Below are 27,943 nucleotides of genomic sequence, written 5' to 3' on the forward strand. Positions count from 1 at the left end.
TTGCAGCATTCCTTGCACCTCCAAAGTGGCTTCCACATGAGGCTGTGTGGAAATGGTGTGGGGTGTCCTTTTGTTCCTCCTCGGGGACACATCTGTGGATCATCTGGTATGCACATTGCTTGAACAAATATGGCTCATTCCATAAATAAAACTTTGCATCATGATTGAACTTTCTCCTATCCTGGTTGTTCAAATCATAAGGTAAAATTCTACTAACAAGAAAATTAACGATGTCAGCGTACCACAGAAATGTTGCGACATATAAGACTTTCTCGTCAGGGAATTCCTCTTGAATGTATGAAATGTCAGGGCATTCTAAATTCTTTTCTAGCCTAGAAAGGTGATCTCCAACTTGATTCTCGGTATCTTTCCTATCTACAACCTCAAAGTCAAATTCTTGTAGTAGTAGTATCCACCTAATGTGTCTAGGCGTGTTATCCTTCATGTTCACTAAATATTTTATAGTTGAGTGATCAATGTGGACAATTACTTTGGTTCCTATTAAGTATGGCCTAAACTTGTCAAATGCAAATACCACGAAAAATAGTTCTTTCCCAATTGTTATGCAATTCAATTGTGCTTCATTTAAGGTATGGCTAGCATAATAAATAATATGGAAAAATTTTACCTTGCATTGCCCAAGCATATCTCCCACGATATAATCACTTGCATCACACATCAATCAGAATGGTGAAGTCTAATCGGGAAAAACAACAATGGGTGTTGAGATAAGTCTTTGTTTCAACTCTTGCATGTTCTTGGAAAAATGTATCAAACACAAAGGGTTGGTTTTGTTAAAGTAAGTGTTGAACTATGTTTTGATATAACAATTTATGGAAAAATGTTTTTAGACTTGAATTGAATGTATTCAAAGTTTTCAAAGTTTACAAAAATAATTCAAAGTCCATTTAATTTGGAATTGAGCACAAAAATGTTTTTATGAATAGTACTGTATTGTATGAATAGAATCGGTACATTATAAATAGTATCAATATTGTGTGAACAGTAATGAACAGTACCCGATGCTCAAAAAAACATCGAATGTAAAATTTTTATCGATACTGCTACAATGTATCGATACACTATTACAGTGATTTCAACCCAACGGTCATAAAATTCAAATTTTATGAAGGGGTACAGATACACATTGATAGTGTACCAGTACACCCTGTTATGGACAGTTTTATTTTGCAGAAAATGAATCCCCAACGGCTGTAAAAAATCCCCAACGGCTATATACGACTTCAAACTCATTTTAATCTATAAATAGAAGCTGATGACACTTGAAGAAGTAGGAGAACAACTATCCAAGCAATCAAACACAAGAGAAGAGTTTTTCATTCTTATTTCATCTTTCACTTGTAAATATTTTTGTTCTTGTGAGCTCAATTTTGTAAACACCCACCTTAGAGAGGTTTTCTTGTTTACATTTTCCTTTCATTGTAAAAGGGTTTTGGTTCTAGCTTAGCCCATGTAAAAGCTAGGGGAAAGGTTCTAGTTTATCCCGTAAAAACTAAGGAGTTGTAAAGGTTATCTTTTTGTCCTGTTAAAAGAAAGAACAAATTAGTGAATTTGTTGGAAAATCCTTGGGGAGGAGCTAAGGTAATAGATGTAGACTTGGTTGAGAAGTTGAACCACTGTAAATCTCTGTGTAAATTTTTATCTTTCAATCTCCTTACTCCCTAAACACAAAAACCGATCCAACCCCTCTTGGCGAACTCTTTCAGTTGTTGATTCGAGCGTCTGTAAAATCCCAACAATTGGTATCAGAGCCTAACTCGTTAGAAGGTTTAACCACCTTGAGACGATCCTAGAAGGTGCTCTAACAATTCCCGACACAACCGAGAAGATGGCTTCCACCTCCGGCTCATTCCACGTGGAAGACTCCCTACCAACAGATAAGCCTCCATACGTCAATGAAGCAAACCATCGTCATTGGAAGAAATTAATAAAGTTATTTATCCAAGCCAATGATCTTGATGCATGGGAGATGATCGAGAATGGATATTCATCTCCAAAGAAGAAGAAGAAGTAGTAGAGTGACCAAGGACAGAAGAAAGCACAACAAAATGCCAAGGCCATGTACATGGTGTTTTATGCATTTGGTCATGAAATCTATTAAGGAGTTTCTTCGTGTTCAAGTGTCAATGAGCTTTGGAATAAGCTCGAGGAAATCCATGGAAACAAGAAAGAACAACCAACAAATGTGATATCTTTAATGGCTCGTGAAGAGCCTGAGGTATCTTCTAACTCAAATGAATTAAATTTATATTCTTTTGATGAGTTACAAGATGCTTATAATAAGTTTTTTATTTAGGATTTGAGACCATGAATTCCAAATATACGAAATTAATTTCAAAACTCAAAATTGAAAATAAATCGATTTTAAAAGCTAGAGTTGATTTTGAAAATCAAAATGAAATTTTGAAAAATGATTTAGACCTTTCAAAAATCAAAATAAATGATTTAGAAAAGAAAGTTTTTGAGTTAGAAGTTAAGCTTGAAAGCTTAACAAAAGAAAAAGGATTAATTTCTAAAAACAATTTATTATGTTTATAAATGACAAAATGCTCACATTTTCATTTTTAAGGTCATAAGGAACATACTTGTATTTCGAAGAAAGGAAAACGTTTTAAAATTAGGAAAGTATGGGTTCCGAAAGGAACAAGGGGCATTGAAACTAACGTTCAAGGATCCAAAGCAATTTGGATACCAAAATCTACTTAAATGTCTCTTGTAGGTGTTGGGAGCAATGGTGATGATATTCAAGATGCTCTAGCCACACATGAAAAAGGAATGGGTAACCTCTAAGCTTAATGCTTTTGATTTTGATTATTTGGTTGCTCATTTGATTTTTATCATGCATGAGTTTTTTTTTTTTTTTGTAAATGATTATACATTATTGTTTTGATCTCATGTATGATAAAAAGGTTTTATGATGAACATTTTAAAGTTTTAATGATTTTTTAGAATTTTTAGTTCATCATAATAAAATTTTGGTCAAAATTGTTTTTAAATGTAAATGATATCTTTCTAACAATTAATATCAACTTTTCAAATACTTTGATTTTATAAATTTTAAATTTTTGACCTAAATTTGAATGTTTATGCATGTGGTTTAAATGAAAGTGATATCTCTCTAACAATTGATATCAAAAATTTTCAAATGAATAACATTTTTAGAAAAACTTTATTTCAACAATTGATATTGCATAAAGTATTTTAGACTTGGATATATTGAATTTCATGTACTACTAACATGTTTGTTATTCTTTGTTGAAATTTAATTTTGTTTAAGTGCCAAGCTTTTAAAAGCTTAATTTTGTTTGGAATGCATTTATTGAGGGGGCTTTGATTTTTCAAATGATTTTTTAAATGTCAAATTTATCACTTACTCTCGAAAGTTACTTTCAACTTCAAAGTTATTTTAAACTTCAAAGATTGAATTATTTTTTATATAACAAAAAGGGTGAGAAGTTTGGTTTGAAAAATTCAATTTCTTAATGAAAAAGGGGGAGCTTAACATTTTCATATATTTTCCAACAATTGGTATCTTTTTAACAATTGATATCATTTTGTTAACAAATGGTATCTTTTTCATTAAACATTTTTTTAAGGGGGAGTTTTGCCAAAAAAAATTCAAATGTTTTGTTATATCAGAAAGGGGGAGATTTTTTAACTATGTTTTGATATAACAATTTATGGAAAAATGTTTTTGGACTTTAATTGAATTTATTCAAAGTTTTCAAAATTTACAAGTAAAATTCAAAGTCCACTTAATTTGGAATTGAGCACAAAAATGTTTTTATGAATAGTATTATACTGTATGAATAGTATTGGTACTGTATAAATAGTACCAATACTGTGTGAACAGTAATGAACAGTACTCGGTGCTCAGAAAACATCGAATGTAAAATGTGTATCAATACGGCTACAGTGTATCGATACACTGCTACAGTACTTCAGCCCAACGGTCATAAAATTCAAATTTTATGAAGGGGTACCGATACACATTGATAGTGTACTGATACACCCTGTTATGGGCAGTTTTATTTTTCACAAAATGAATCCCCAATGGATGCAAAACATCCCCAATGGCTATGTACGACTTCAAATTCATTCCAAGCTATAAATAAAAGGTAAGGACACTTAAAGAAGTAGGAGAACAACTATCAAAGCAATCAAACACAAGAGAAAAGCTTTTCATTTTTATTTCATCTTTCTCTTGTAAATATTTTTGTTCTTGTGAGATCAATCTTGTAAACATCCACCTTAGAGAGGTTTTCTTGTTTACATTTTCCTTTCATTGTAAAGGGGTTTTGGTTCTAGCTTCGCTCGTGTAAAAGCTAGGGGAAAGGTTCTAGTTTATCCCGTAAAAACTAGGGAGTTGTAAAGGTTATCTCTTTGTTCTGTAAAAAGAAAGAACAAATTAGTGAATTTATTGGAAAATCCTTGGTGAGGAGCTAAGGTAGTGGATGTAGACTTGGTAGAGAAGTCGAATCACTATAAATCTCTGTGACATTTTCTATCTTTCAATCTCCTTACTCCCTAAACTCAAAAGCTGATCCAGCCCCTCTTGGCGAACCCTTTCGGTTATTGATTCAAGTGTTCGTAAAATCCCAATAATTGGTATCAGAGCCTAACTCGTTAGAAGGTTTAACCACCTTGAGACTATCTTAGAAGACGCTCTACTAATTTCTGACACAACCGAGAAGATGACTTCCACCTCCGGCTCATTCCACATACACGATTCTCTACCAACCGACAAGCCTCCATACTTCAATGGAGCCAACTATCGTCATTGGAAGAAATTAATAAAGTTATTTATCCAAGCCAATGATCTTGATGCATGGGAGATGATCGAGAGAGGATACTCTTCTCCAAAGAAGAAGGAGAAGAAGTGGAATGACTAGGAACGAAAGAAAGCTCAACAAAATGCCAAGGCCATGCATATGGTGTTTTCCTTTTTTGGACCTGAAATCTATGAAGGAGTTTCTTCGTGTTCAAGTTCCAAGGAGCTTTGGAATAAGCTCAAGGAAATCCATGGAAACAAGAAAGAAGAACCAACAAAGGTGGTGTCTTTAATGGCTCGTGAAGAGCCCGATGTATCTTCTAACTCAAATGAATTAAATTCATATTCTTTTGATGAGTTACAAGATGCTTATAATAAGTTTTAATTGGGATTTGAGACCATGAATTCCAAATATAAGAAATTAATTTCAAAACTCAAAATTTAAAATAAATCGATTTTGAAAGCTATAGTTGATTTTAAAAATCAAATGAAATTTTGAAAAATGATTTAGAGCTTTCAAAAATCAAAATAAATGATTTAGAAAAGAAAAAATTTGAGTTAGAAGTTAAGCTTGAAAGCTTAACAAAAGAAAAGGAATTAATTTCTAAAAAGAACTTATTATGTTTAGAGATGACAAAATGCTCACATTGTCATTTTCATGGACATAAGGAACATACTTGTCTTTTGAAGAAAGGAAAACATTTTAAAATTGGGCAAGTATGGATTCCGAAAGGAACAAGAGGCATTGAAACTAACGTTCAAGGATCCAAAACAATTTGGATACCAAAATCTACTTAAATTTCTCTTGTAGGTATGTGGGAGCAATGGTGATGAAAGTGATGATATTCAAGATGCTCTAGCCACACATGAAAAAGGAATGGGTAACCTCTAAGCTTAATGCTTTTGATTTTGATTATTTGGTTGCTCATTTGATTTTAATCATGCATGAGTTTTTGTTGTAAATGATTATACTTTATTGTTTTAATCTCATGTATGATAAAAAGGTTTTATGATGAACATTTTAAAGTTTTAATGATTTTTCAAAATTTTTAGTCATCATAATAAACTTTTGGTCAAAATTGTTTTTAAATGTAAATGATATCTTTCTAACAATTGATATCAACTTTTCAAATACTTTGATTTTATAAATTTTAAATATTTGAACTAAATTTGAATGTTTATGCATGTGGTTTAAATGAAAATGATATCTCTCTAACAATTGATATCAAAAATTTTCAAATGCATAACATTTTTAGAAAAACTTTATGCATATGCACTTAATTTCAACAATTGATATTGCATAAAGTATTTTAAACTTGGATATATTGAATTTCATGTACTCTTAACATGTTTGTTATTCTTTTTTGAAATTTAATTTTGTTTAAGTGTCAAGCTTTTAACAGCATAATTTTGTTTGGAATACATTTATTGAGGGGGGCTTTGATTTTTCAAATGATTTTTTAAATGTCAAATTTATCACTTACTCTCCAAAGTTGTTTTAAACTTCAAATATTGAATTATTTTTTATATAATAAAAAGGGGGAGAAGTTTGGTTTGAAAAAATCAATTTCTTAATGAAAAAGGGGGAGCTTAACATTTTCATATATTTTCCAACAGTTGGTATTTTTTAACAATTGATATCATTTTGTTAACAATTGGTATCTTTTTCATTAAACATTTTATTAAGCGGGAGTTTTGCCAAAAATAATTTTTCAAATGTTTTGTTATATCAAAAAGGGGAAGATTGTTGAACTATGTTTTGATATAACAATTTATGGCAAAATGTTTTTGGGCTTGAATTGAATTTATCCAAAGTTTTCAAAGTTTGCAAAAAAAATTCAAAGTCCATTTAATTTGGAATTGAGCAAAAAAATATTTTTATGAATAGTATTGTACTGTATGAATAGTACCTGTACTATATAAATAGTACCAATATTGTGTAAACAGTAATGAACAGTACCTGATGCTCAAAAAACATGAAATGTAAAATGTGTATTGATACTGCTACAGTGTATCGATACACTGCTACAGTAATTTCAGCCCAACGGTCATAAAATTCAAATTTTATGAAGGGGTACCGATACACATTGATAGTGTATCGGTACACCCTTTTATGGACAGTTTTATTTTGCAGAAAATGAATCCCTGGTGGCTGCAAAACATCCCCAACCGCTATATACGACTTCAAACTCATTTTAAGCTATAAATAGAAGTTGATGACACTTGAAGATGTAGGAGAACAACTATCAAAGCAATCAAACACAAGAGAAGAGCTTTTCATTCTCATTTCATCTTTCTCTTGTAAATATTTTTGTTCTTGTGAGCTCAATCTTGTAAACACCCACCTTAGAGAGGTTTTCTTGTTTACATTTTCCTTTCATTGTAAAAGGGTTTTGGTTCTAGCTTAGCTCGTATAAAATCTAGGGGAAAGGTTCTAGTTTATCCCGTAAAAACTAGGGAGTTGTAAAGGTTATCTTTTTGTCCTGTAAAAAGAATGAACAAATTAGTGAATTTGTTGGAAAATCCTTGGTGAGGAGCTAAGATAGAGGATGTAGACTTGGTAGAGAAGTCGAACCACTATAAATTACTGTGAAATTTTCTATCTTTCAATCTCCTTACTCCCTAAATACAAAAACCGATCCAACCCCTCTTAGAGAACCCTTTCAGTTATTGATTCGAGCGTCCGTAAAATCCCAACAATTGGTATTAGAGCTGTAAAATCCCTTGAGATGATCCTAGAAGACGCTCTACCAATGCTCGACACAACCAAGAAGATGACTTCCACCTCCGTCTCGTTCCACATAGAAGACTCACTACCAACCGACAAGCCTCCACACTTCAATGGAGCCAACTATCATCATTGGAAGAAATTAATGAAGTTATTTATCCAAGCCAATGATCTCGATGCATGGGAGATGATCTTCGTGTTCAAGTACCAAGGAGCTTTGGAATAAGCTCGAGGAAATCCATGGAAACAAGAAAGAAGAACCAACAAAGGTGGTGTCTTTAATGAATCGTGAAGAGCCCAGTGTATCTTCTAACTCAAATGAATTAAATTCATATTCTTTTGATGAGTTACAAGATGCTTATAATAAGTTTTAATTGGGATTTGAGACCATGAATTCCAAATATAAGAAATTAATTTCAAAACTCAATTGAAAATAAATCAATTTTGAAAGTTATAGTTGATTTTGAAAATCAAAATGAAATTTTGAAAAATGATTTAGAGCTTTCAAAAATCAAAATAAATGATTTAGAAAAGAAAATTTTTGAGTTAGAAGTTAAGCTTGAAAGCTTAACAAAAGAAAAAGAATTAATTTCTAAAAACTACTTATCATGTTTAGAAATGACAAAATACTCACATTGTCATTTTCATGGTCATAAGGAACATACTTGTCTTTTGAAGCAAGGAAAACGTTTTAAAATTAGGCAAGTATGGGTTCCGAAAGGAACAAGGGGCATTGAAACTAACGTTCAAGGATCCAAAGCAATTTGGATACCAAAATCTACTTAAATTTATCTTGTAGGTGTGTGGGAGCAATGGTGATAAAAGTGATGATATTCAAGATGCTCTAGCCACACATGAAAAATGAATGGATAACCTCTAAGCTTAATGCTTTTGATTTTGATTATTTGGTTGCTCATTTGATTTTAATCATGCATGAGTTTTTTTGTAAATGATTATATATTATTGTTTTAATCTCATGTATGATAAAAAGGTTTTATGATCAACATTTTAAAGTTTTAATGATTTTTCAGAATTTTTAGTTCATCATAATAACATTTTGGTCAAATTTGTTTTTAAATGTAAATGATATATTTCTAACAATTGATATCAACTTTTCAAATACTTTGACTTTATAAATTTTAAATTTTTGACCTAAATTTGAATGTTTATGCATGTGGTTTAAATGAAAATGATATCTCTCTAACGATTGATATCAAAAATTTTCAAATACATAACATTTTTAGAAAAAACTTTATGCATATGCACTTAATTCCAACAATTGATATTGCATAAGTATTTTAGACTTGGATATATTGAATTTCATGTACTAATAACATGTTTGTTATTCTTTGTTAAAATTCAATTTTGTTTAAGTGTTAAGCTTTTAAAAGCTAAATTTTGTTTGGAATGCATTTATTGAGGGGGAGCTTTGATTTTTAAAATGATTTTTTAAATGTCAAATTTATCACTTACTCTCCAAAGTTATTTTAAACTTCAAAGATTGAATTATTTTTTATATAAAAAAAACAGGGAGAAGTTTTGTTTGAAAAATTCTGAAAAAGGGGGAGCTTAACATTTTCATATATTTTCCAACAATTGGTGACAATTGGTATCTTTTTAACAATTGATATCATTTTGTTAACAATTGGTATCTTTTTCATTAAACATTTTATTAAAGGGGAGTTTTGCCAAAAATAATTTTTCAAATGTTTTGTTAAATCAAAAAGGGGAAGATTGTTGAACTATATTTTGATATAACAATTTATGGCAAAATGTTTTTGGACTTGAATTGAATTTATTCAAAGTTTACAAAAAAAATTCAAAGTCCATTTAATTTGGAATTGAGCACAAAAATGTTTTTATGAATAGTATTGTACTGTGTGAATAGTACATGTACTATATAAATAGTATCAATATTGTGTGAACAGCAGTGAACAGTACTCGATGCTCAAAAAACATCGAATGTAAAATGTGTATCGATACTGCTACAGTGTATCGATACACTACTACAGTAATTTCAGCCCAACGGTCATAAAATTCATATTTTATGAAGGGGTACCGATACACCTTGATAGTGTTCCAATATACCTTGTTATGGGCAGTTTTATTTTGTAGAAAATGAATCCCCAACGACTGCAAAACATCCCCAGGAGAACAATTATCCAAGCAATCAAGCACAAGAGAAACGCTTTTCATTCTTATTTCATCTTTCTCTTGTAAATATTTTTGTTCTTGTGAGCTCAATCTTGTAAACACCCATCTTAGAGAGGTTTTCTTGTTTACATTTTCCTTTCATTGTAAAGGGGTTTTGGTTCTAGCTTAGCCCATGTAGAAGCTAGGGGAAAGGTTCTAGTTTATCCCGTAAAAACTAGGGATTTGTAAAGGTTATCTCTTTGTCCTTTAAAAAGAAAGAAAAAAATAGTGAATTTGTTGGAAAAACCTTGGTGAGGAGCTAAGGTAGTGGATGTAGACTTGGTAGAGAAGTCGAACCACTATAAATCGCTGTGAAATTTTCTATCTTTCAATCTCCTTACTCCCTAAACAAAAAAACTGATCCAACCCCTCTTGGTGAACCCTTTCGTTTGTTGATTTGAGCGTCCGCAAAATCCCACCAGCAAGGTACATAAGGGCTTAGAGATCTTTGAGAAGTACTTGATGAATCTGCTATAAAAACCAGCTTGTCCCAAAAAACTCCTAATGCCCTTGACAGAGCTTTACGGAGGCAATTTCTCAATCACATTAATTTTAGCTTTATCCACCTCAATGGCCTTCTGCGAGATCTTGTGGCCCAACACAATGCCTTCAATCACCATAAAGTAACATTTCTAATAATTAAACACAAGGTTAGCCTTCTCATATATCTTGAACACTCATGTCAGATTGACAATGCATTTCTCAAAATTATCTCTAGAAATGGAGAAGTTATCTATAAAAATTTCTAGAAAAATCCTCAACCATGTTAGGAAGATAGCTTGCATGCAGTGTTGAAAAGTTGTTTGGGCCTTACAAAGTCTAAAAGGCATCCTCTTAAAGGCGTAAGTACCATAGGGGTATGTAAAGGTTGTCTTCTCTTGGTCCTCTGGTGCTATGGCAATTTGGTTATACCCAGAATATGCATCTAAGAATAAATCGTATGTTTTGCCCGCCAATCGATCCAGTATTTGATAGATAAAAGGTAAAGGAAAATGGTTCTTCATGGTAGCTTTGTTTAGCTTATGATAATCCATGCATATCCTCCATCTTGTGACAGTGTGAGTGGGTAGGAGCTCATTGTCCTCATTCCTTACCGTAGTTATGCCTCCTTTCTTGGGGACGCATTGCACTGGCTCACCCATAAACTATTGGATATAGGGTAGATCACCACATCATCAAGCCACTTAATGATCTCTTTCATCACCACCTTTTTCATAACAGGGTTAAGCCTTTGATAACTCTATAAAAAGATTACTTTTAAGGCATTTTCACTTTTGTTATTGTTTGTTTAAGGGTTTATATAGTTCATTTTAGATTTATGTAACTGCATAAAATTGCATTTGTGGTGGTTGTGTTATTTTATTTTGTTAAGGTGTTGTATGAGGAGGAAAGTGTGTTTTTTCGTGATGTGTAGAAAATAACAACCAAAAAGGGTGAGCTAGAAAGGAATGTCGTGACATCACACATTGTTGAATCAGATTGAAATGTCTTGGCATTTTTGGCGTAAAAAAAGACAAAAAGATATTTTCACAAAAAGAAAGCTGGCAAGGCACGTGTCTGATGGTTGTATCCGCCTGATAAGGACCACTACCACCTGTAAAGATAAACCTCATGCACAAAATATGACTTTATGGGTATGATGGGAATTTTGAGTGCAAAATCTCAAGATTACCTTGGAAATTTTTCTTATTACAGGACACCTCACAAAGAGAGAGATGATATACTTCGGTAGAAAATCTTTACCTTCTTTTGTATCCGCCTGATAAGGACCACTACCACCTGTAAAGATAAACCTCATGCACAAAATATGACTTTATGGGTATGATGGGAATTTTGAGTGCAAAATCTCAAGATTACCTTGGAAATTTTTCTTATTACAGGACACCTCACAATAGAGAGAGATGATATATACTTCGGTAGAAAAATCTTTACCTTCTTCATCTTCCCCACCATTTTCTTCCCTCTATTTTTAGTGGTGCTCCTCCATTAACGAGCTTTAAGGAGTGGCGAGCTAGGCATCGGAGAAGATCTATTGAGCTAAGACGGTTCGTGGTGGCCGAGGAGAGCTCCAACAGTGCACATCGAAGGCCTTTTCCTCCTTCCCCTTTGCTATTATTTCTCATTTAATTTGGGTTACAAGGAATTAATGGAATTACTGGTTTATTTATTGGATTATTCAAACCCCACCATGAACTAGCTTTATTTAGTAGGAGTTCATGATGGATGCTTAAGTTCTTTCTTTAATGGATGATTGTTCTTTCTATGATTTTATTTGTTTTGTTTATGGCGCTTAATGTCTTAAGGTTTAGGAGCTATGAGAGTAGCCATTCCTTAGGAAAATACTTAGTGTTCGAGAGAAACTGAGGATCAACACAAGCTATAGGTTTTAAATAGTAACTAAGCCTAATCTACCTTTAAACAGAAGGTTAGGATTTCAATCGACTAAAAGGAGTTGTTCTCGGTTGAGAGGGTATATGTTAAAGAAAATAATGAATTGTATTGATGTGACATATTTTGTTATATTGATGGGATCCCTGCACCTGCTAACGCCAATAGCTATTGCATGCCATTCTCAACCTATCGAGCCCCTTGACTAGAGATAGCATAGGGCATCTTTAGTAAACTCTATTGGGCAAGTAAAACATAGAATTGAGAACATCTTGAGAAGTTAGACTTAAGTTTGCTAAGTGATTCCTATCATTCATTCCCTTAGCATATTGTTGTGCGAGGATTATCAAGTCGTTCTAGTTAAATCCAACACGCAACAAGATTTTGGCGTCTTTGTCGGGGATTGGCAACGTGAAGTTAATTAATTTTGCCAAAGCATTTTATTTTTCCTTCTTTATTTTTGTATAGTGTATTTTATATTTTACTTTATTCTTTTTCAGGCTTATTTGGTGTATGCCTGAAGACATTCTGATGAGCCATTAGAACCAGTTGAACTTGAGATTGAGAGACTTTTTAGGCAAAGGAGACGTACTCAATGTGCTCGAGAAAATATGTTTCAGATTAGGAACTAGGGCATTGGTCAAGATGACAGAAATCAGAATGCCGAGGCATTCCAAAATGTTAAACTTGTTGATATTCCTCATGATATTCGTGATCATTTAAATCCTATATTGGATGATCTGAATACTAGAATTGTGGCACCCAAAATTCAAGCAGCCCATTTTGAGCTCAAACCAGTCATGTTTAATATGATGAATTCTATAGGGCAGTTCCGGGGCATTCCAACTGAAGATGCCAGGCAACATATTTGTAACTTTTTAGAGGTTTATGATTATTTTCGTCAACAAGGAGTGCATGAGGATGTGTTGTAACTAAAGTTATTTCCATACTCTTTATATGACCGGGTGAGGACTTGGTTGAGTGGTATTCCATCTGGATCAATGGAATCATGGGCTGATCTTTGCAAAAGTTTCCTATTGCACTATAACCCACTGAACATGAACACTCATCTAAAGAATAACATAGCATCCTTTCTCCAGGGCGATGACGAATCTATGTATGACTGTTGTGATCATTATAAGAGTTTGCTTCGAAAGTGTTCAAATCATGGTTTTCAAGACTGGACTCAAGTAGTTATGTTTTATAATGGAGTCAATTCACCCAAGAGGATGATACTTGATGCCTCGGTAAATGGGACATTACTGGATAAATCACCTACTGAGACGTTTGCTAATTTGGATAGAATTTCCAATAATGACTATCAATTTATTTCCTCAAGGCTTGGAACTGGGAGAAAGGCACATGGGGCATTCGAGTTAGATACCAAGGACTCGGTGTCCGCTCACCTCTCAACTATCACTAATATTCTGAAATATTTACAACGCTCCACTGAGGTAAAGGGAATGAAAGCAGCTAGCTCAGCATGTATGTTATACCAAGGCAATCATCACGAGAACGAATGTCCAGCCAATCATGAGTCCATCAACTTTGTAGGTAATTTCAATAGAAATAATAACAATCCCTATTCTAACACTTATAATACAGGATAGCATCAACACCCTAACTTCTTATGGGGTAATTAAGGAACCCATAATGCTAGTTAACCTACTCGTCAACAGAATTACATTGAATCTCAAGGCTACCAATATATTATGCCATGGCAAAATGCTAACAAGGGAGCCTTGTCTTCAGCAAGAATTAGTTCTTTAGAAGCTACAATTCAAGATTTCATATATACCATGAAGACAGTGTTGCAAGATCATTCTACTTTAATTAAAAATCAAGAAGTTTTACTTCAAAGCTATAGCTCGTCTTTGAGAGCTTTGGAAGGACAAGTTTGTCAGATTGTTGCGGCATTGCAATAGCATCAACAATGATGATTTCCAAGTGAGGCTGAAGTCACTAAATCTCTTAGAAAATAGCAATGCAATATATTGACTCTTAGTAGTTGAACAAAAATTAATCAATAAGTAAAAGTTGGGGGAACACAACATGATGATCCTAATCCCACTATTGAACAAATAAAATTTGAATTACATGATGAAATCATTAGCGAGAAGGATAAGGAGGAAGGTTCTACTAGTGAACCTGCCAAAGCACTAAATTCTAATGCCAAGGCAAAAGCAATTTTGACTCTCGTAGTTAAGGAAGTTAAGCCCCACCACCCTTCCCGCAAAGACTAAAGAAGTGCAATAATGAAGTTTAATTCAAAAAGTTCATGGACATTTTTTATCATCTTCATATTAACATACCTTTCTTAGAAGCTATTGAACAAATGTCGACTTATGACAAGTTTCCTAAGGAATTTTGTACCAAAAAAAGGAAAGTGGAGAAGTATGAGATAGTTTCCATGACAAAGGAATATTGCTCTTCTTTACACACAATTTGTTTTGCCACGACATTTCCATCCTTTTTACCACGACATCTCCATTTGCTACCACGTCACGCTATCATTTCATCCCCACCAATACATATTCCCTTGACATTTTTCATTAGAACATACTATCACACTAACTATACTTAGATAAAGTAGTCATTTGCTTTGGTTAAACTCATAAATTTCCACCAATCCCTGTGGAGATGATACTCACTCGTCATTATATTACTTGTTCGATTGTGTATACTTGCACATTAATTGCGTATAATTTTATAGTATTCATAACACGCAACAGCCTTCTTTGTGGCTCAATAAAATTGCCACAGCATTCTTTCAGCAGAACCTTGTGCATGCAAATGGTGGGACTTATCCCCTTCAAGTCAGTCATTTTCCTTCATAACATTTTCTTATGCTGTGAAAAAACACTTTGCAAACTACGTTCTTGGTCAAGAGTAAGATTAGAGAAGATAACCACATGTAAAGTGTCATCACCACGTAAGTAAACATATTTAAGATGATTTGGAAAAGTCTTTAGCTCTAGGATAGGTTCATGCTGGAATGAGGACTTATGAGGAACAAATTCATCATAATCTACCAATTGTATGAAATTGTTATGGTAAAATTTATCAGTTTTCTCTTCTATCAATGAATCCACTTCAAAAATGCTCTGGTGTTCTCCGATTCATCAACAAATTCGAGAGTACGAAAGACATTCATAATCACACATTGGTCAGTCACTCTCATAGTGAGTTTACCCTTTTCACAATCAATAAGGATGCAACTGGTGGCTAGGAAATGTCTCCCAAAAATTATGGGTGCATTAGTATCAACCTCACAATGAAGTATAAGGAAGTCCACTGGAAACACAAATTTATCCACCTGCACAATTACATCTTCGACTCTCCCTTCGGGAAGAACATGGGAACGGTCGCCTAGTTGTAAAATAACGAAGGTGTGTCATGCATTTCTTATCCCAAGCTTCAAAAATATTGACTTTGGAATTAAGTTCACACTCGAGTCAAGGTCACAAAGTGTCTTCCCAACATAGTTGTCCCCTATAGAACATAGAATAATAAAGTTGCTCGGATCTTTTTGCTTTGGTGGCAGCTTGCTCAATACTGAGAAAAAATCTTTTGCCATGGTAATTATCTCGTACTTCTCAATTTTCCTCTTCTTGGTGACAATTTCCTTGAGAAATTTAGCATAAGTAGGCATTTGGTCAATGAATTCCAAAAGTGGAACATTAATATATAGTTGATCGAGGATATCTACAAACTTCTTGAACTGAATGTCATCATTATGCTTATTTAGTCTTTGAGAGAATGGAAGTGGGGTTTGAATTCTTCTATTGACGGGGTGGGAACTTCTTTTATCGTCGCATTTTTGTCTGCTCCCTCAGTAGATTTACTGGATGAACCCTTATTTATGTCCTTCTCCACAATAGTTTCATCATGTTGTATCTCAGAGTCAGCTTGCACAATTATAGAGGTAGAATCATTCAACTTATTTCCCCAAATTTATCTTGTAAATTGATTTGAGTGTCACTCATTAGAGTGAGTGCACTACATTGCTCCTTTCTATGAGCTTTAGTGACCTCAGTATCACTAGACAGACGTCCTGGTTGGCGTTCTTGTAATACATCGACAATTTGACCAACCTAACCCTCCAAAGCTCTTAGAGACAAGCTATGGATTTGTAGTAATGCTCATTGACTTTGAAGTACAACACCTTGATTTTTAATAGTAGTGGCATGGTCTTGCAGCATGGTCTTGGTAACTACTATAAAATCTTGCATAGTGGCCTCCAAATAACTTTTATTTGATGAAAATAGTGCCCCTTATTAGAATTATTCCATGGCATATTTGTTTGATAGGTCGGGGGTTTATTGATATTCTGTTGTCGAGCTAAATGACTAGCATTAGAGGCTCCTCGATTTCCCCATGCAAAATTTGGATGTTGATGCCATTCTGGATTGTAAGCGTTAGAATAGGGTTTTTTGTTGTTGCTTCAGTTGAAATTTACCACATAGTTGATGAACTCTTGATTGGTTGAGCATTCACTCTCATGGTGATTGTCATGGCATAATAAACATGCTGAACTAGATGCCTTAACTTCTTTCACCTCGTTGGAGCGTTGCAAGTTCTTCAACATATTTGTGATAGCTAAAAGTTGGGCGGACACTGAGTCCTTAGCATCTAACTCATAGGTCCCAGGTGTCTTCCTCCCATTTCCAAGCCTTGAGCAGGGGAATTGGTAATAATTGCTTACAATCCTATCCAGATTGTTAAAAGCCTCTTCAGGTGATATCTCTAGCAAATTCCTATTTGCTGAGGCATCTAGCATCATCCTCGGTGCATTGACTCCATTATAAAACATCACGATTTGAGACCAATCATGGAAACCGTGATTTGTACACTTGCGAAGCAATCCCTTATATCGGTCCCAACACTTATACCGCAGCAAAAAACTTTTACATAGATCAGACCAAGACTACATCGAGCCAGATGGAACTCCACTCAACCAAACCCTCACTCAGTCATGCAAAGAATATAGAAACAACTTAAGCTTCAACACATCTTTATGCAATCTTTGTTGCCTAAAAGAATCACACACCTCCAAGACGTTAAGAATGTGTTGTTTGGCATCTTCATGAGGCATACCCCCAAACTGCCCTATAGAATTCAAAATATTGAACATGACTGGTTTGAGCTCAAAATGGGCTGTCTAAATCTTGAGTGCCACAATACCAGGATTTAGATCGTCCAAAACAGGATTTAAGTGATCACGAATAGCACGAGGCCTAGCAGCATTCCCAGCATTTGGAATTACCTCATCATTTTGTTCTGTCTAATCCTCCACTTGGCCAACACCTTGGTTCTATAATTTATACATATTTTAATGAGCATGTTTCCTTTGTTTAAAAAGTGGTTCAATCTCAGGTTAAATTGGTATTAATGATTCCTCGGGATGTCCTCGGGTCATGCAACAATTAGGCTTGAAAAAGGTAAAGAAAAATATCAATTAAACTATAAAAAAAGTGAAATAAAAAAGTGAAATAAAAATACTATGACAAAACTATTAAACTTCCAGTTGCCAATCTTTGGCAACAGTGCCAAAAACTTGTTCGTGTTTTGTGTGTACTATAAATTATTTTGTGTGTACTATAAATTACGTGAAAAAATTTGTGCAAGTATACATAATTGAACAAGTAATACAGTGATGACTGAGTATCGTCTCCATAGGGATTAGAGGAAATTACGAGTTAAGTCAAAGCGACAAACTAATTTATCTAAGTATAGCTAATGGTATTTATAAATGGTTATGCCGAGGCAAAATGAAATATATGTAGGTGGAGTTGAAATGGTAGTGTGAGTGGGTAGCAAATGAGAATGTCATGGAATAAGTAGTTGTTTAAAGTGCAATCAAATGAAAATGCTAAGGCAAAACAGATTGATAACTTGGGAAATAAGTAAGATGACTTGATAATCCTCACACAACAAGAAAATTATGGGAATGAATGATGGGGTCACTTAGGAATCTTAAGTCTTATATTTTAAGATGGTCTAAACTTCTATGTCTTACTTGCTCGACAAAGTTTACTATGAGTATCCCTACACTATCTCTAGTCATGGGATTTGAAAGATGAGAATGACATGGCAAATTTTCTAGGCCTGAGCAGCAACAACTAACCTATCGATTCAGCACTACTCCTTTTAGCCATTGAAATCCTAACCTCATCTATGACAGTGGGTTAGGCTCTAGTTATCAGCTAAAATCCATTGCTTATATCAATCTTCCTTTAGTTTCACTCGAACACTAAAGATCAATAACTTAGTTCTCTCGAATACCAAGTAGTATACTTAAGAAAAGGCTACTCTCATAGATCCTACAATCTTAAGTAATTAAAAACAATAAGCAAACCAAGTAATAAACATAAAGTATTAAACATCCATTAAAGAAAAACACTTAATCATCCATGATGAGCCTAGGAATGGAAACGGGGCAGGTTTTGCTCCCCCCGTCCCCTTCCTCGAAATGAATCCCCGTTTCCCGTTGGGTTTTTTATCGGGGCGCCCCATCGGGGATTTTTTTATCCCGAACCCGACCAGAAATGTTGTACCCGAACCCGACCCGATCCCGAGAAAAACCGAGCAGCCATAGTTTTCATAAAAAATACAAAAAAATGATCACAAAAAACTGGAAATTAGTCTACATGATTTACAATTCAAACTACAGTCACAAATTCAAACCCAATTCTAAATAATTGTCTAAACTCAAAAATAAAACACATACATAATTAAATACAAACTTGTTCCGCTATTCAAATCATACAACGAAGATCCATACGTAATATTAAGTCAAATAAAGTCATCCAAAATCGTCGTGCCACTTTTGTCACTTTCTTTGGTAGCTCCCTATATTGAGAAATTTATCAATAAATCAACCAAATTTTACTTTAATAATTATAAAAGTATGTTACCAAAATAGTAATATTTTTATAAACATTATTTACCTCATCCACCTCATAATCATATTCAACAGAGCAATAATATGCCTCGGTTAAATGTTTTGTTTGTATTATATATAATTAATATAAAATATATAAAATATTATATATATATAATCGGGGCGAGGATACCTTGCAACGAACCCAAAAAAATCCCCGAATTTTACCCTGATACCCAACCCGACTTGATATTATTCAAACCCGACCTGACCCGAACTTAGTCGGGTTTCAGGTTTCCCCGTCGGGTTCGGGTCGTTCTGCCATTCCTAGATGAACCCCACCAAATAAAGTTTAGTTCATGGTGGGATTTGAATCATCCATGAAAATATTCATTTTTTACAACCCATAAGAAATGAATAAAAAGAAAGCATAAGAGAGTGACTCCCAATGCGCGTTGTCGGAGCTCCCTCAGCCACCACGAACCATCTTAATGATGCTAGCTCCTCTCAGATGCCTAGAGCCACTCCCTCAAGCTTGAAAATGGAGGAACAACATGAAAGATATGAGAAAAAGAAAGAAAGAAAGAAAGTTGAACGATTGATGTCGCCTTTCTTCTCTTGTTTCGCTCACTTTTATCCCTAAAAATATATGATATGATTTTTGTGGTGTCATAATCTATATATATATATGCAAGGAATATACCTAGGGTTTTATGCCAAAATTACAATGGTACCCTAAGGTACATTCCCCACATGTGAGGGGTAGTACAATAGGCGGTAGTTGGCTCCTCCTAGGTGGCTGGCAGCAAAGAACACATGATGAATTGACAGTTGTCTTTGTGTGAAAATACATTCAACTCCTTCATCTTTTTCTGCAGCCAAAAATGCCACGACATTTTCATTATTCTTCAATATCCCAGTTTTTCGCGGCAATTCTCCTCACACACCCTTACTCCTAGAACCTTCATTTCAACATCCAAACCAAACATTTCTCATAAAATAGAACTATTAACAAAATAAAATGCCAAGGAAAAATAAATCTACCAAATGCAACGACATGCTCCTAAATGCATCTAAATAAAACTATATGAGCCTTAACAATCAATAGTTTAAGTAAAAAGGCCCCAAATATAACCTTTTTACGAGTTATCAATGCACAGACAATGGGGATCGGTCTTGGTTACTTTATTTAGAGGTTGCGATCGTGGTACTTGATCGGCTTGCACGAGTAGTGATCAACAATCCTCTTGGTGTGTTGATTCTAGAGCTACCTATCCTATTATCGATGATGCAACGTTAGTTTAGGATGGTGATACATTTAATGGAGCAGGTAAGCTTGTTGTTGGTAACGGTGATGGGTTAAATATTGATAGTGTTGGTCGTTCTTGATTATTTACTTCATCTCATACGTTTCAATTACATAATTTGCTTCATGCGCCAAGTATAACTAAAAATATTATTTCAGTGTCTAAGCTTACTAGAGACAATGGAGTGTTCTTGGAGTTTCACCCTCATCGTTGCTTTGTTTGTGAGGAAGGTCTGGGGTGATCATGCTTGAAGGAAGAGAACGTGGTGGCTTTTATGAGTTTGATTATCTAGGCGATAGCTTGCGTGATTGCCGTTTAGAGACAAATGTTAGTTGTGTAAGTAGTTTGGATTATGGGCTGTTTCATAGGCGTTTAGGCCATTCGTCTCATGCTGTTTTGCAAAAAGTGAGTAGTTTATGTAATGATACTCTTTCTAAAGAATTGAATAAAGTTGTTTGTGTTGCTTGTCAAATAGAAAAAATTATCGATTGTCATTTGCAGATTCCCAATCCACGTATAGTGTTCCATTTCAATTACTGTTTACGGATCTTTGGGGACCTCTACATGTGTCGTCCAATGGTTTTAAATATTACATTTCGTTTGTTGATGCTTAGTATTTCATGTTTGGATGTATTTGTTACGAGACTAGTCACAGACGTTGAAATCCCTTCTTTTTCAAAAGATGGTGCATGCCCAATTTGGTGTGTGTATTAAAATGGTGCAAAGTGATTGGGGTGGTGAATATCGGAGGTTGTCCAAAGTCCTTCAAGATGGGGGTATAATTCATCAGGTGACGTGTTCGTATACATCTCAAAAAAAATGGTATTCTTAAGCCTAAACACCATCATATCATTGATATATATCCTTGACAATGTTGGCTCAAGCATCCTTGCCATTAAAGTATCGGTCTTATTAATCGATTACCTACTAAGGTATTGGGTAGTGTGTCTCTGTTTGAACGGTTATTTGAGAGTGTTCCTATTTATGATCGTTTACGTGTGTTCGATTATCATTGTTTTCTGTGTTTACGACCGTATCACTCGTAAAAAATATCAACTTTCGGTCATCACCATGCACGTTTCTTGGTTATAGTTCACAACATAGAGGTTATTATTGTTTGGTCGATGATAGCAGGGTCTATGTGTCTCGACCTGTTGTATTTGATGAATCCACTTTTCCATTTTCCTCTTCTTGTGACACAGGGGTTCCTACGGTGGCATCATTTCTTCCTGGTGGTGATCTGCTTATTGTTATTGGGTCTTTGGCTGCTATGAGGGTCGATCATGGGCATAAAGGGCCATCTTCGATTATATTGGAGCCTGGGAACAATATTGATACTTGTCCCAATTTATCTAGCTCTCTTATTATTAATCCATGTGATTTCACAATGGATTCTGTTGAGCCTACTTTGCCTTGTTTGGATTCTAGCACTCATGTTGTGGACAGTGGTGAGGTTAGTCCATTTGGTCCTTCTAATTCACATAGTTTATGAAAATGTGTTGGTGTTATATCCCAGGATGATGTGGTAGCACAACCTGCTACTCGTATTGAGGAATGTGCGTCTATGCCACAAGATGATGTTACGTTCGATTTGTTGGATCCATCGGGGGCTCGTTCTACAGAGGGTGTTAAGGGAGTTTCTAATAGTCATCATATAGTGACTTGGAGTAAACATGGGATATTTAAACCAATGGTCTATCATGCGATTGAGATGACTTGTGATGATCATAAACCGGCTACAATACGACATGTTTTAGCTTCCCCAAATGGAAGCAATGGTACATGGAAATTGGTTCCTCTACCCAAAGATCGGACGAAGATTGGTTGTAAGTGGCTTTTTCAGGTTAAAAAGAATCTTGATGGATCAGTAGCTCGATATAGGGCATGCCTTGTTTCAAAATGGTATTATCAAGTTCTAGGGAAAGATTTTCATGATATCTTCAGTCATGTTGTGAAGGCGGCTACGATTAATGTTGTGTTGTCTTTGGTTATCCAAAACAATTGGAAACTTCGATAGGTGGATATTAATAATTTATTTTTTAATGGTGAGTTAGTTGAAGAGGTGTTTATGGAACAACCTCTAGGATTTGAGGAAGAATCGACGAGTGGTGATAGGTTGGAGTGTAAATTGGAAAAGGCACTTTATGGTTTGAAGCAAGCTCCCTAAAACTGGTATTCTAATTTTTAATCTTTTTTACTTAGTTTTGGTTATGTTGGAAAGTAAGCTGATGTCTTATTGTTTATTCATCGCGCTGGGAGTCATAGTGTGTTTGTCCTTGTTTATGTTGATGATATTGTTATCACATGTAGTAGTGATGATATGGTTGAAGCTACTGTTACATTTTAGGCTCGGGGTTTTTTTTTTTGAAAAATCTTGGTGAGCTGGATACTTTTTTGGTCTTGAGGTTGAGCGATGCCAGGGTGCGTTATTGTTGAGTCGACACAAGTATATCTGAGAGTTGTTAGAGCGTGTCAATATGATTGGTGCTTAGATTGTTCCTACTTCAATAGTAACCACACCTAAACTTACTCGAGATGTCGGTCACCCTCTTGATCTGTAACTTAGTCACACTCGATCAAATGTGTGTTATAGTGTTGGATGTGTTGCTCAATATATGCATCACTCAAATTGGCGTGGGCATTCTGTTATGGAATTTGTTAGTGATGTTGAGTCAGCTAGTTCACAGCTTTAATTTGTTAGTTGGTTAAAAAATCTTTCTTATAATATTTTTATTTATAAAAAAATTAAACAATATAACGATATGTACCTAAAAATGTAACGGACAAAACATTAGACACATATTTTTAGCAAATACAAATTAGGTACCAATTTTTAGATATAGTTTAGGCACTAAAAGTGTATTAAACATTCTATATATTATGATATAAATTATTAAAATATAAAATTAAGTGTAAACGCAAACAGATTAGTTAAATCGTTTATATTTATTTTTTTATTATTTTATGTTATGGATTTTAAACCCATCAAGGCTAGTTTGATCCATTTTTATAGATTATTTTTCGGTCCAATATCTCTAAATAGTACTATGATTAGATTTAGAATTTATAAAAATATATATATATATATATATATATAAACAATTATTTTATAATTTTATAAAATTTAATGTGAATAGCATAATTTTATGTATTAATATAGTAATTATTAAATTTATTTTAATTCATGATAATCATTTCTTACGTAAGATTATAAATAAATTAATAATGTATAATTATTTTTTAAGTAAAAAACTTTTATTTGTTGCCATGACGTATTCAATTAAAATAATAAAAATACTTAATTAATTTAAAATTTTATGTGTATTTTGTATCGATAAATTTTAACTTTTAAATTATCATAACAACCAGTTATAATAAAAGTTACTTGTAAATTTACACAATATTAAATATATTCATACGCTTTAAATTGTATATATCATATTTGACATAATTAATGATAATAATTATATCAATAATAAATATAAAAGGATCTACGGCCATAATCTGAATTTAGAAATCCAACGGAAAGGGAAGGAGTTTGTTTTGATGGGGTCCAGAGAGTTGAGTTGAAGGGAAAGAATGTCACGTGTCCAGTAAATGCAATGCATGGGCCATGATTCAGTTTTGTGGGTCGATAGACACGAGATTTTCCCTTATTAAAAAACATAACTTATCTTCTCCGAGTACTATAGCCCCCCCCCCCCTCCAATTGATTGATTCATCAGACCAGACAACTGAACCAACTCTCTAAACAAATACCCTTCCTTTGCCCACTCCTAGCAAGAGAGATGCCTCAAGGCCTCTCTTTCTTCTTCTTCTTCTTCTTCTTCTCTGTTCTATAATGGAAACAAAGATCTGAACAAGTTTGGGGTTTTTTAGTGGAACATAATTTCGTTAGAACAAGACATGTTCTGGGAAGACGATGAACTTTCCTCTTTGTTTTCGAAAGAAGGGCAGAATCAGTTGTTTGATAGCGTTCAAGCCGATGGGAATCTAGCCAAGGCTCGCCGGGCAGCTGTGGAATGGGTTTTGAAAGTCAATGCTCAGTATTCTTTCTCTGCCCTCACAGCTGTTTTTGCCGTCAATTATCTCGATAGATTCTTGTTTAGCTTCCGGTTCCGAAGCGAGAAGCCATGGACCACTCAACTTGCAGCCGTTGCTTGTCTTTCTCTTGCGGCCAAAGTGGAGGAAACCCAAGTTCCTCTCCTACTGGATTTACAAGTACGTCTCTTTAGTTAATTTAATGCATTTGCCATTTCGATTCGGTTTAAGAATGTGTTGATCTGTTTAGGTGGAGGAGAGCAGGTACGTGTTCGAGGCCAAAACTATCCAAAGAATGGAGATTTTGGTGCTCTCATCTCTTCAATGGAAAATGAACCCTGTAACCCCACTTTCGTTTCTAGATTTCATCGCAAGGAGGCTTGGGTTAAAGGACCATCTTTGCTGGGAGTTTCTCAGGAGATGCAACCGGATTCTACTCTCTGTCATTTCAGGTTAATTAGCACCCTTTATTGAATTGGGCTCACTCTGTAATCTATATGTAATTAATAAAGATTAATTATTGTTAAATTCATTGCCAGATTTTAGGTTTATGTGCTACCTTCCTTCTGAAATGGCCACTGCTGCAATGCTGCACGTTGTTGATAGTGTGGAGCCTAGTCTTAGAGTAGAATACGAAAACCAGCTATTAGGCATCCTGGGAATTGATAAGGTATTTGTTTCTGTTACCTGTTTTTTTTACCTGTTTTTTTTACAATGTTAAAAATGCAAATTCATCTTAAATCTGGATTCATCTATTGAACCAGGACAGGGTAAATGAATGCTGTGAGTTGATAATGGAATCGGCAACAATGAAAGTCGAAGGCAACCGATCGAAGAAGCGCGGGTTTAGCTCCTTCACGGGAAGCCCGAATGGCGTAGTCGATGTAATGTTTAGTTCGGATAGCTCGAACGATTCATGGGCAGTGGGATCATCATCACCTGAGCCTATGTCCAAGAAGAGCAGAAATCAGCAAGACCAGCTTCTGGAAATGCTAAGCATTCCTCGCTGAATAGTGAATTTCACTATGTCAATTTGAGACTATAAATATGTAATAATATTGCTTTTTTTTTCTGCAAGTTAAATTGCTTACCATCTCTGCATTTTTCGACCAAAACTCCCACATCGAGAGAGGGAGTGATTGGTGAGGAAATCAGGAATCAGAGATGGTTTGCATTTTATCTGGAAGGAATCAAGTGGAAAGAAACAAAATATTAAAATGCGACTGTCCATGCATTATTGCTTTAGACATTTTTGTTTCTATGCACATTAATGTTAATTTAAGTAGATCATTACAGTATATAACATTAAAAAATCATTTCTTAGTTGATTAAATACTTGTATATTTAATTCCTCAACCTCTATAAATATTTCTTAATTTCAACCTTAAAATTTGTAACTTTTAAAAATTAAATATTAACTTTTAAAATATATAAAATAATATTAATAGATCAATAATTAATTATCCTGTGACATAATATTAAAAAACATCTTCAAATTCAAATTTCTGAATCCGTCACCAAAATAAATAAATTTGTTGAAAACGAATTTAAAAATAGTCCCTATATGAAATGAAAAAAAATATTAATGTAACGTGTAATGTTGGAAAAAATGCCTGTTTGATTAAATGATCGTTCTTTTGAAGTGTTTTGACCTTGAATGTTTTAATTTATGATAAAAAAACCTTAAATTTTGACTAAATAACTAGTTCTTGGAACATTTTGTCCATTAGTATTTTCCTTTAGAGGTATATGTACTTAAGTGTATTTAAATACAGTGGTGAAATAAAAAGGAAAAGCGGGATGATAAGAAGAATAAAGGGTAAACTACGTAAATGTTCATTGATGTTTGAATACGTTTTTGTTTATACAACTGATATTTCAAAAGTCATAAATCAGTCACTAACATTATCGTTTATCACAAATAAATCACTCAACTCACGTTAACAATATTACTATGGGTGACGGAAAGTTGTTGTACCGTTAAATGCTTACATGGCCCGTTGACTAATCATTAAATCAATGGAAGTTGTTGACATTTTATAAAAATTGCTTTTTCTTCCCCTCTCCCTTCTTTCCCGTATTATTTCATTTGACCCAAACGATTCACTCATTCCTCACTTTCTTTGCTGTAGAAAATCCCTAGATTTCCCATTAGTTTCTCCACGTCTTTTCTATGAACTCTCAACTTATCTTCTTCCTCCTTAATCGAACAATCGAAATCAATATTTTCCCTTGATCTGATGGGATATTTTTAGAGAAAAGTGGTGAAACAAGTGAAAGCGTGGAACAAGAGAGTTAAATCGAGGAAGCGGACTGTGGTTTGGGTTTGGGTTTTGTGCAAATGGTGATTCCATTAAAGGAATTTGTTAGCCAGCTTTGAGAGAAAGTGATTGAATTTGAAAAAATGAAAGAAGAATTTGAATGGGTTGATGAAAAGCTGTGGATTTTTTGGGGTATTTAATGGAAACTGATGAAACTTGGTCGGTTAATGAGGAAGTTGCATGTATGTTGCGAAGAAACTTACGAAGCTGCATATTGAAATGTAAACTGAGGTTGCTGCTAAAAAGCCTAAAGAAGATTAATATTCCCTCATACATTCAAGAAAATTCCCAAACTACATCAAAATTTAGAGAAAATTCAAGGCAAAAAAATAAGAGGGCTACGGAGGTAAACTCAATGAGAGGAGCAAGAGAGTGAGGGGCATGGGACGAGTGTCGAAGATGAAGAGGATGAAGCGTGATCCAGGAAATGCTGCTGGTAAAACCGATAAGAAAACGAGGGTTCCATAGCTCAGCGACGACAACGATGTGTACCATTAAACTCAACAATTCTTTTGGGTCGACGGCGGACATGCAATGAAGGCGCCAAAAAATGGTGATAAAACAATGACGGTGAAGGAGAAGATCCCCGATAGATTTTCTTACCCTTCCGTGGTTTTGGTGTATAAATGTGTCAATTATATAAAAATGATGATTTGTTTTTGGATCTAAAACTAAAACAAATGATGAAAGCGGTGAAGGAGAAGGAGGAAGAGTAAAGAATGAGTTGTGAGGAAGGAGAATAAATGATCAACAGGCCATGTAAGCAGTTAACCGACCAAGTAAGCGTTTAACAGTATAGTTTAACTTTTCGTCATCCACAGTAACAACTGTTAGCATGGATTAACTAATTTATAACAAACTATAAAGTAAGTAATCAGTTTGTGACTTTTGAAACATCAGTGATGAAAATAAAAAATTACTCAAACATTAGTGACCATTTTTGTATTTCACCCAAGAAGAAGTGTTGTTTGCATGAACATGATATCAGGCATGGGCGGGATTTGAAGTTAAATTTGGTGAATACGATTTTTTGGGTTTGACCTCGTTGGAAGAGCCCCATTTTTTTCGTTTGAAATATTTAGCCTCAGCCTGGATTGAAGCCAACAGCTGTAACCACCATCATCCCTATCCTTTATTATCCATATATCACCATCTTCAAAATTAAACAACAAAATGAGGCCTTCTTACCTAAATATTACCTAATAAAATTTTATTTTCTAAAAAGAAATATATATGATATGTGTATTTATTATGAACACAAGTTAAATAATATCAACAATGTATATATGT

General features: G+C 34.2%; 1 protein-coding gene across 1 annotated transcript; it reads left to right on the forward strand.

Annotated features, from left to right (window-relative positions):
- The first annotated feature begins 21,006 nt into the window (after positions 1-21,006).
- On the forward strand, positions 21,007-25,357 carry LOC120215635 (cyclin-D3-2-like). Its single transcript, XM_039213264.1, has 7 exons — positions 21,007-21,067; positions 21,494-21,744; positions 21,808-22,278; positions 24,171-24,512; positions 24,583-24,784; positions 24,872-25,002; positions 25,097-25,357. Exons 1-7 carry the CDS (start codon positions 21,007-21,009, stop codon positions 25,340-25,342), a joined length of 1,704 nt encoding a protein of 567 aa, XP_039069195.1. The 3' UTR covers positions 25,343-25,357.
- Positions 25,358-27,943: the final 2,586 nt, after the last annotated feature.

This window comes from Hibiscus syriacus, unplaced genomic scaffold (genome assembly GCF_006381635.1).
Source record: "Hibiscus syriacus cultivar Baekdansim isolate YM2019G1 unplaced genomic scaffold, ASM638163v2 tig00110129_pilon, whole genome shotgun sequence".
NCBI classification, from domain to species: Eukaryota; Viridiplantae; Streptophyta; class Magnoliopsida; order Malvales; family Malvaceae; genus Hibiscus; species Hibiscus syriacus.

Bases quoted from the DNA above. Each gene is read 5' to 3' on its own strand.
- LOC120215635 (XM_039213264.1), top strand. From the start codon at position 21,007: ATGGTGCAAAGTGATTGGGGTGGTGAATATCGGAGGTTGTCCAAAGTC. The intron at 21,745-21,807 runs GTTAGTCCATTT...GTTATATCCCAG, and splicing joins ATGTTGTGGACAGTGGTGAG to GATGATGTGGTAGCACAACC. The intron at 24,513-24,582 runs GTACGTCTCTTT...TGATCTGTTTAG, and splicing joins CTCTCCTACTGGATTTACAA to GTGGAGGAGAGCAGGTACGT.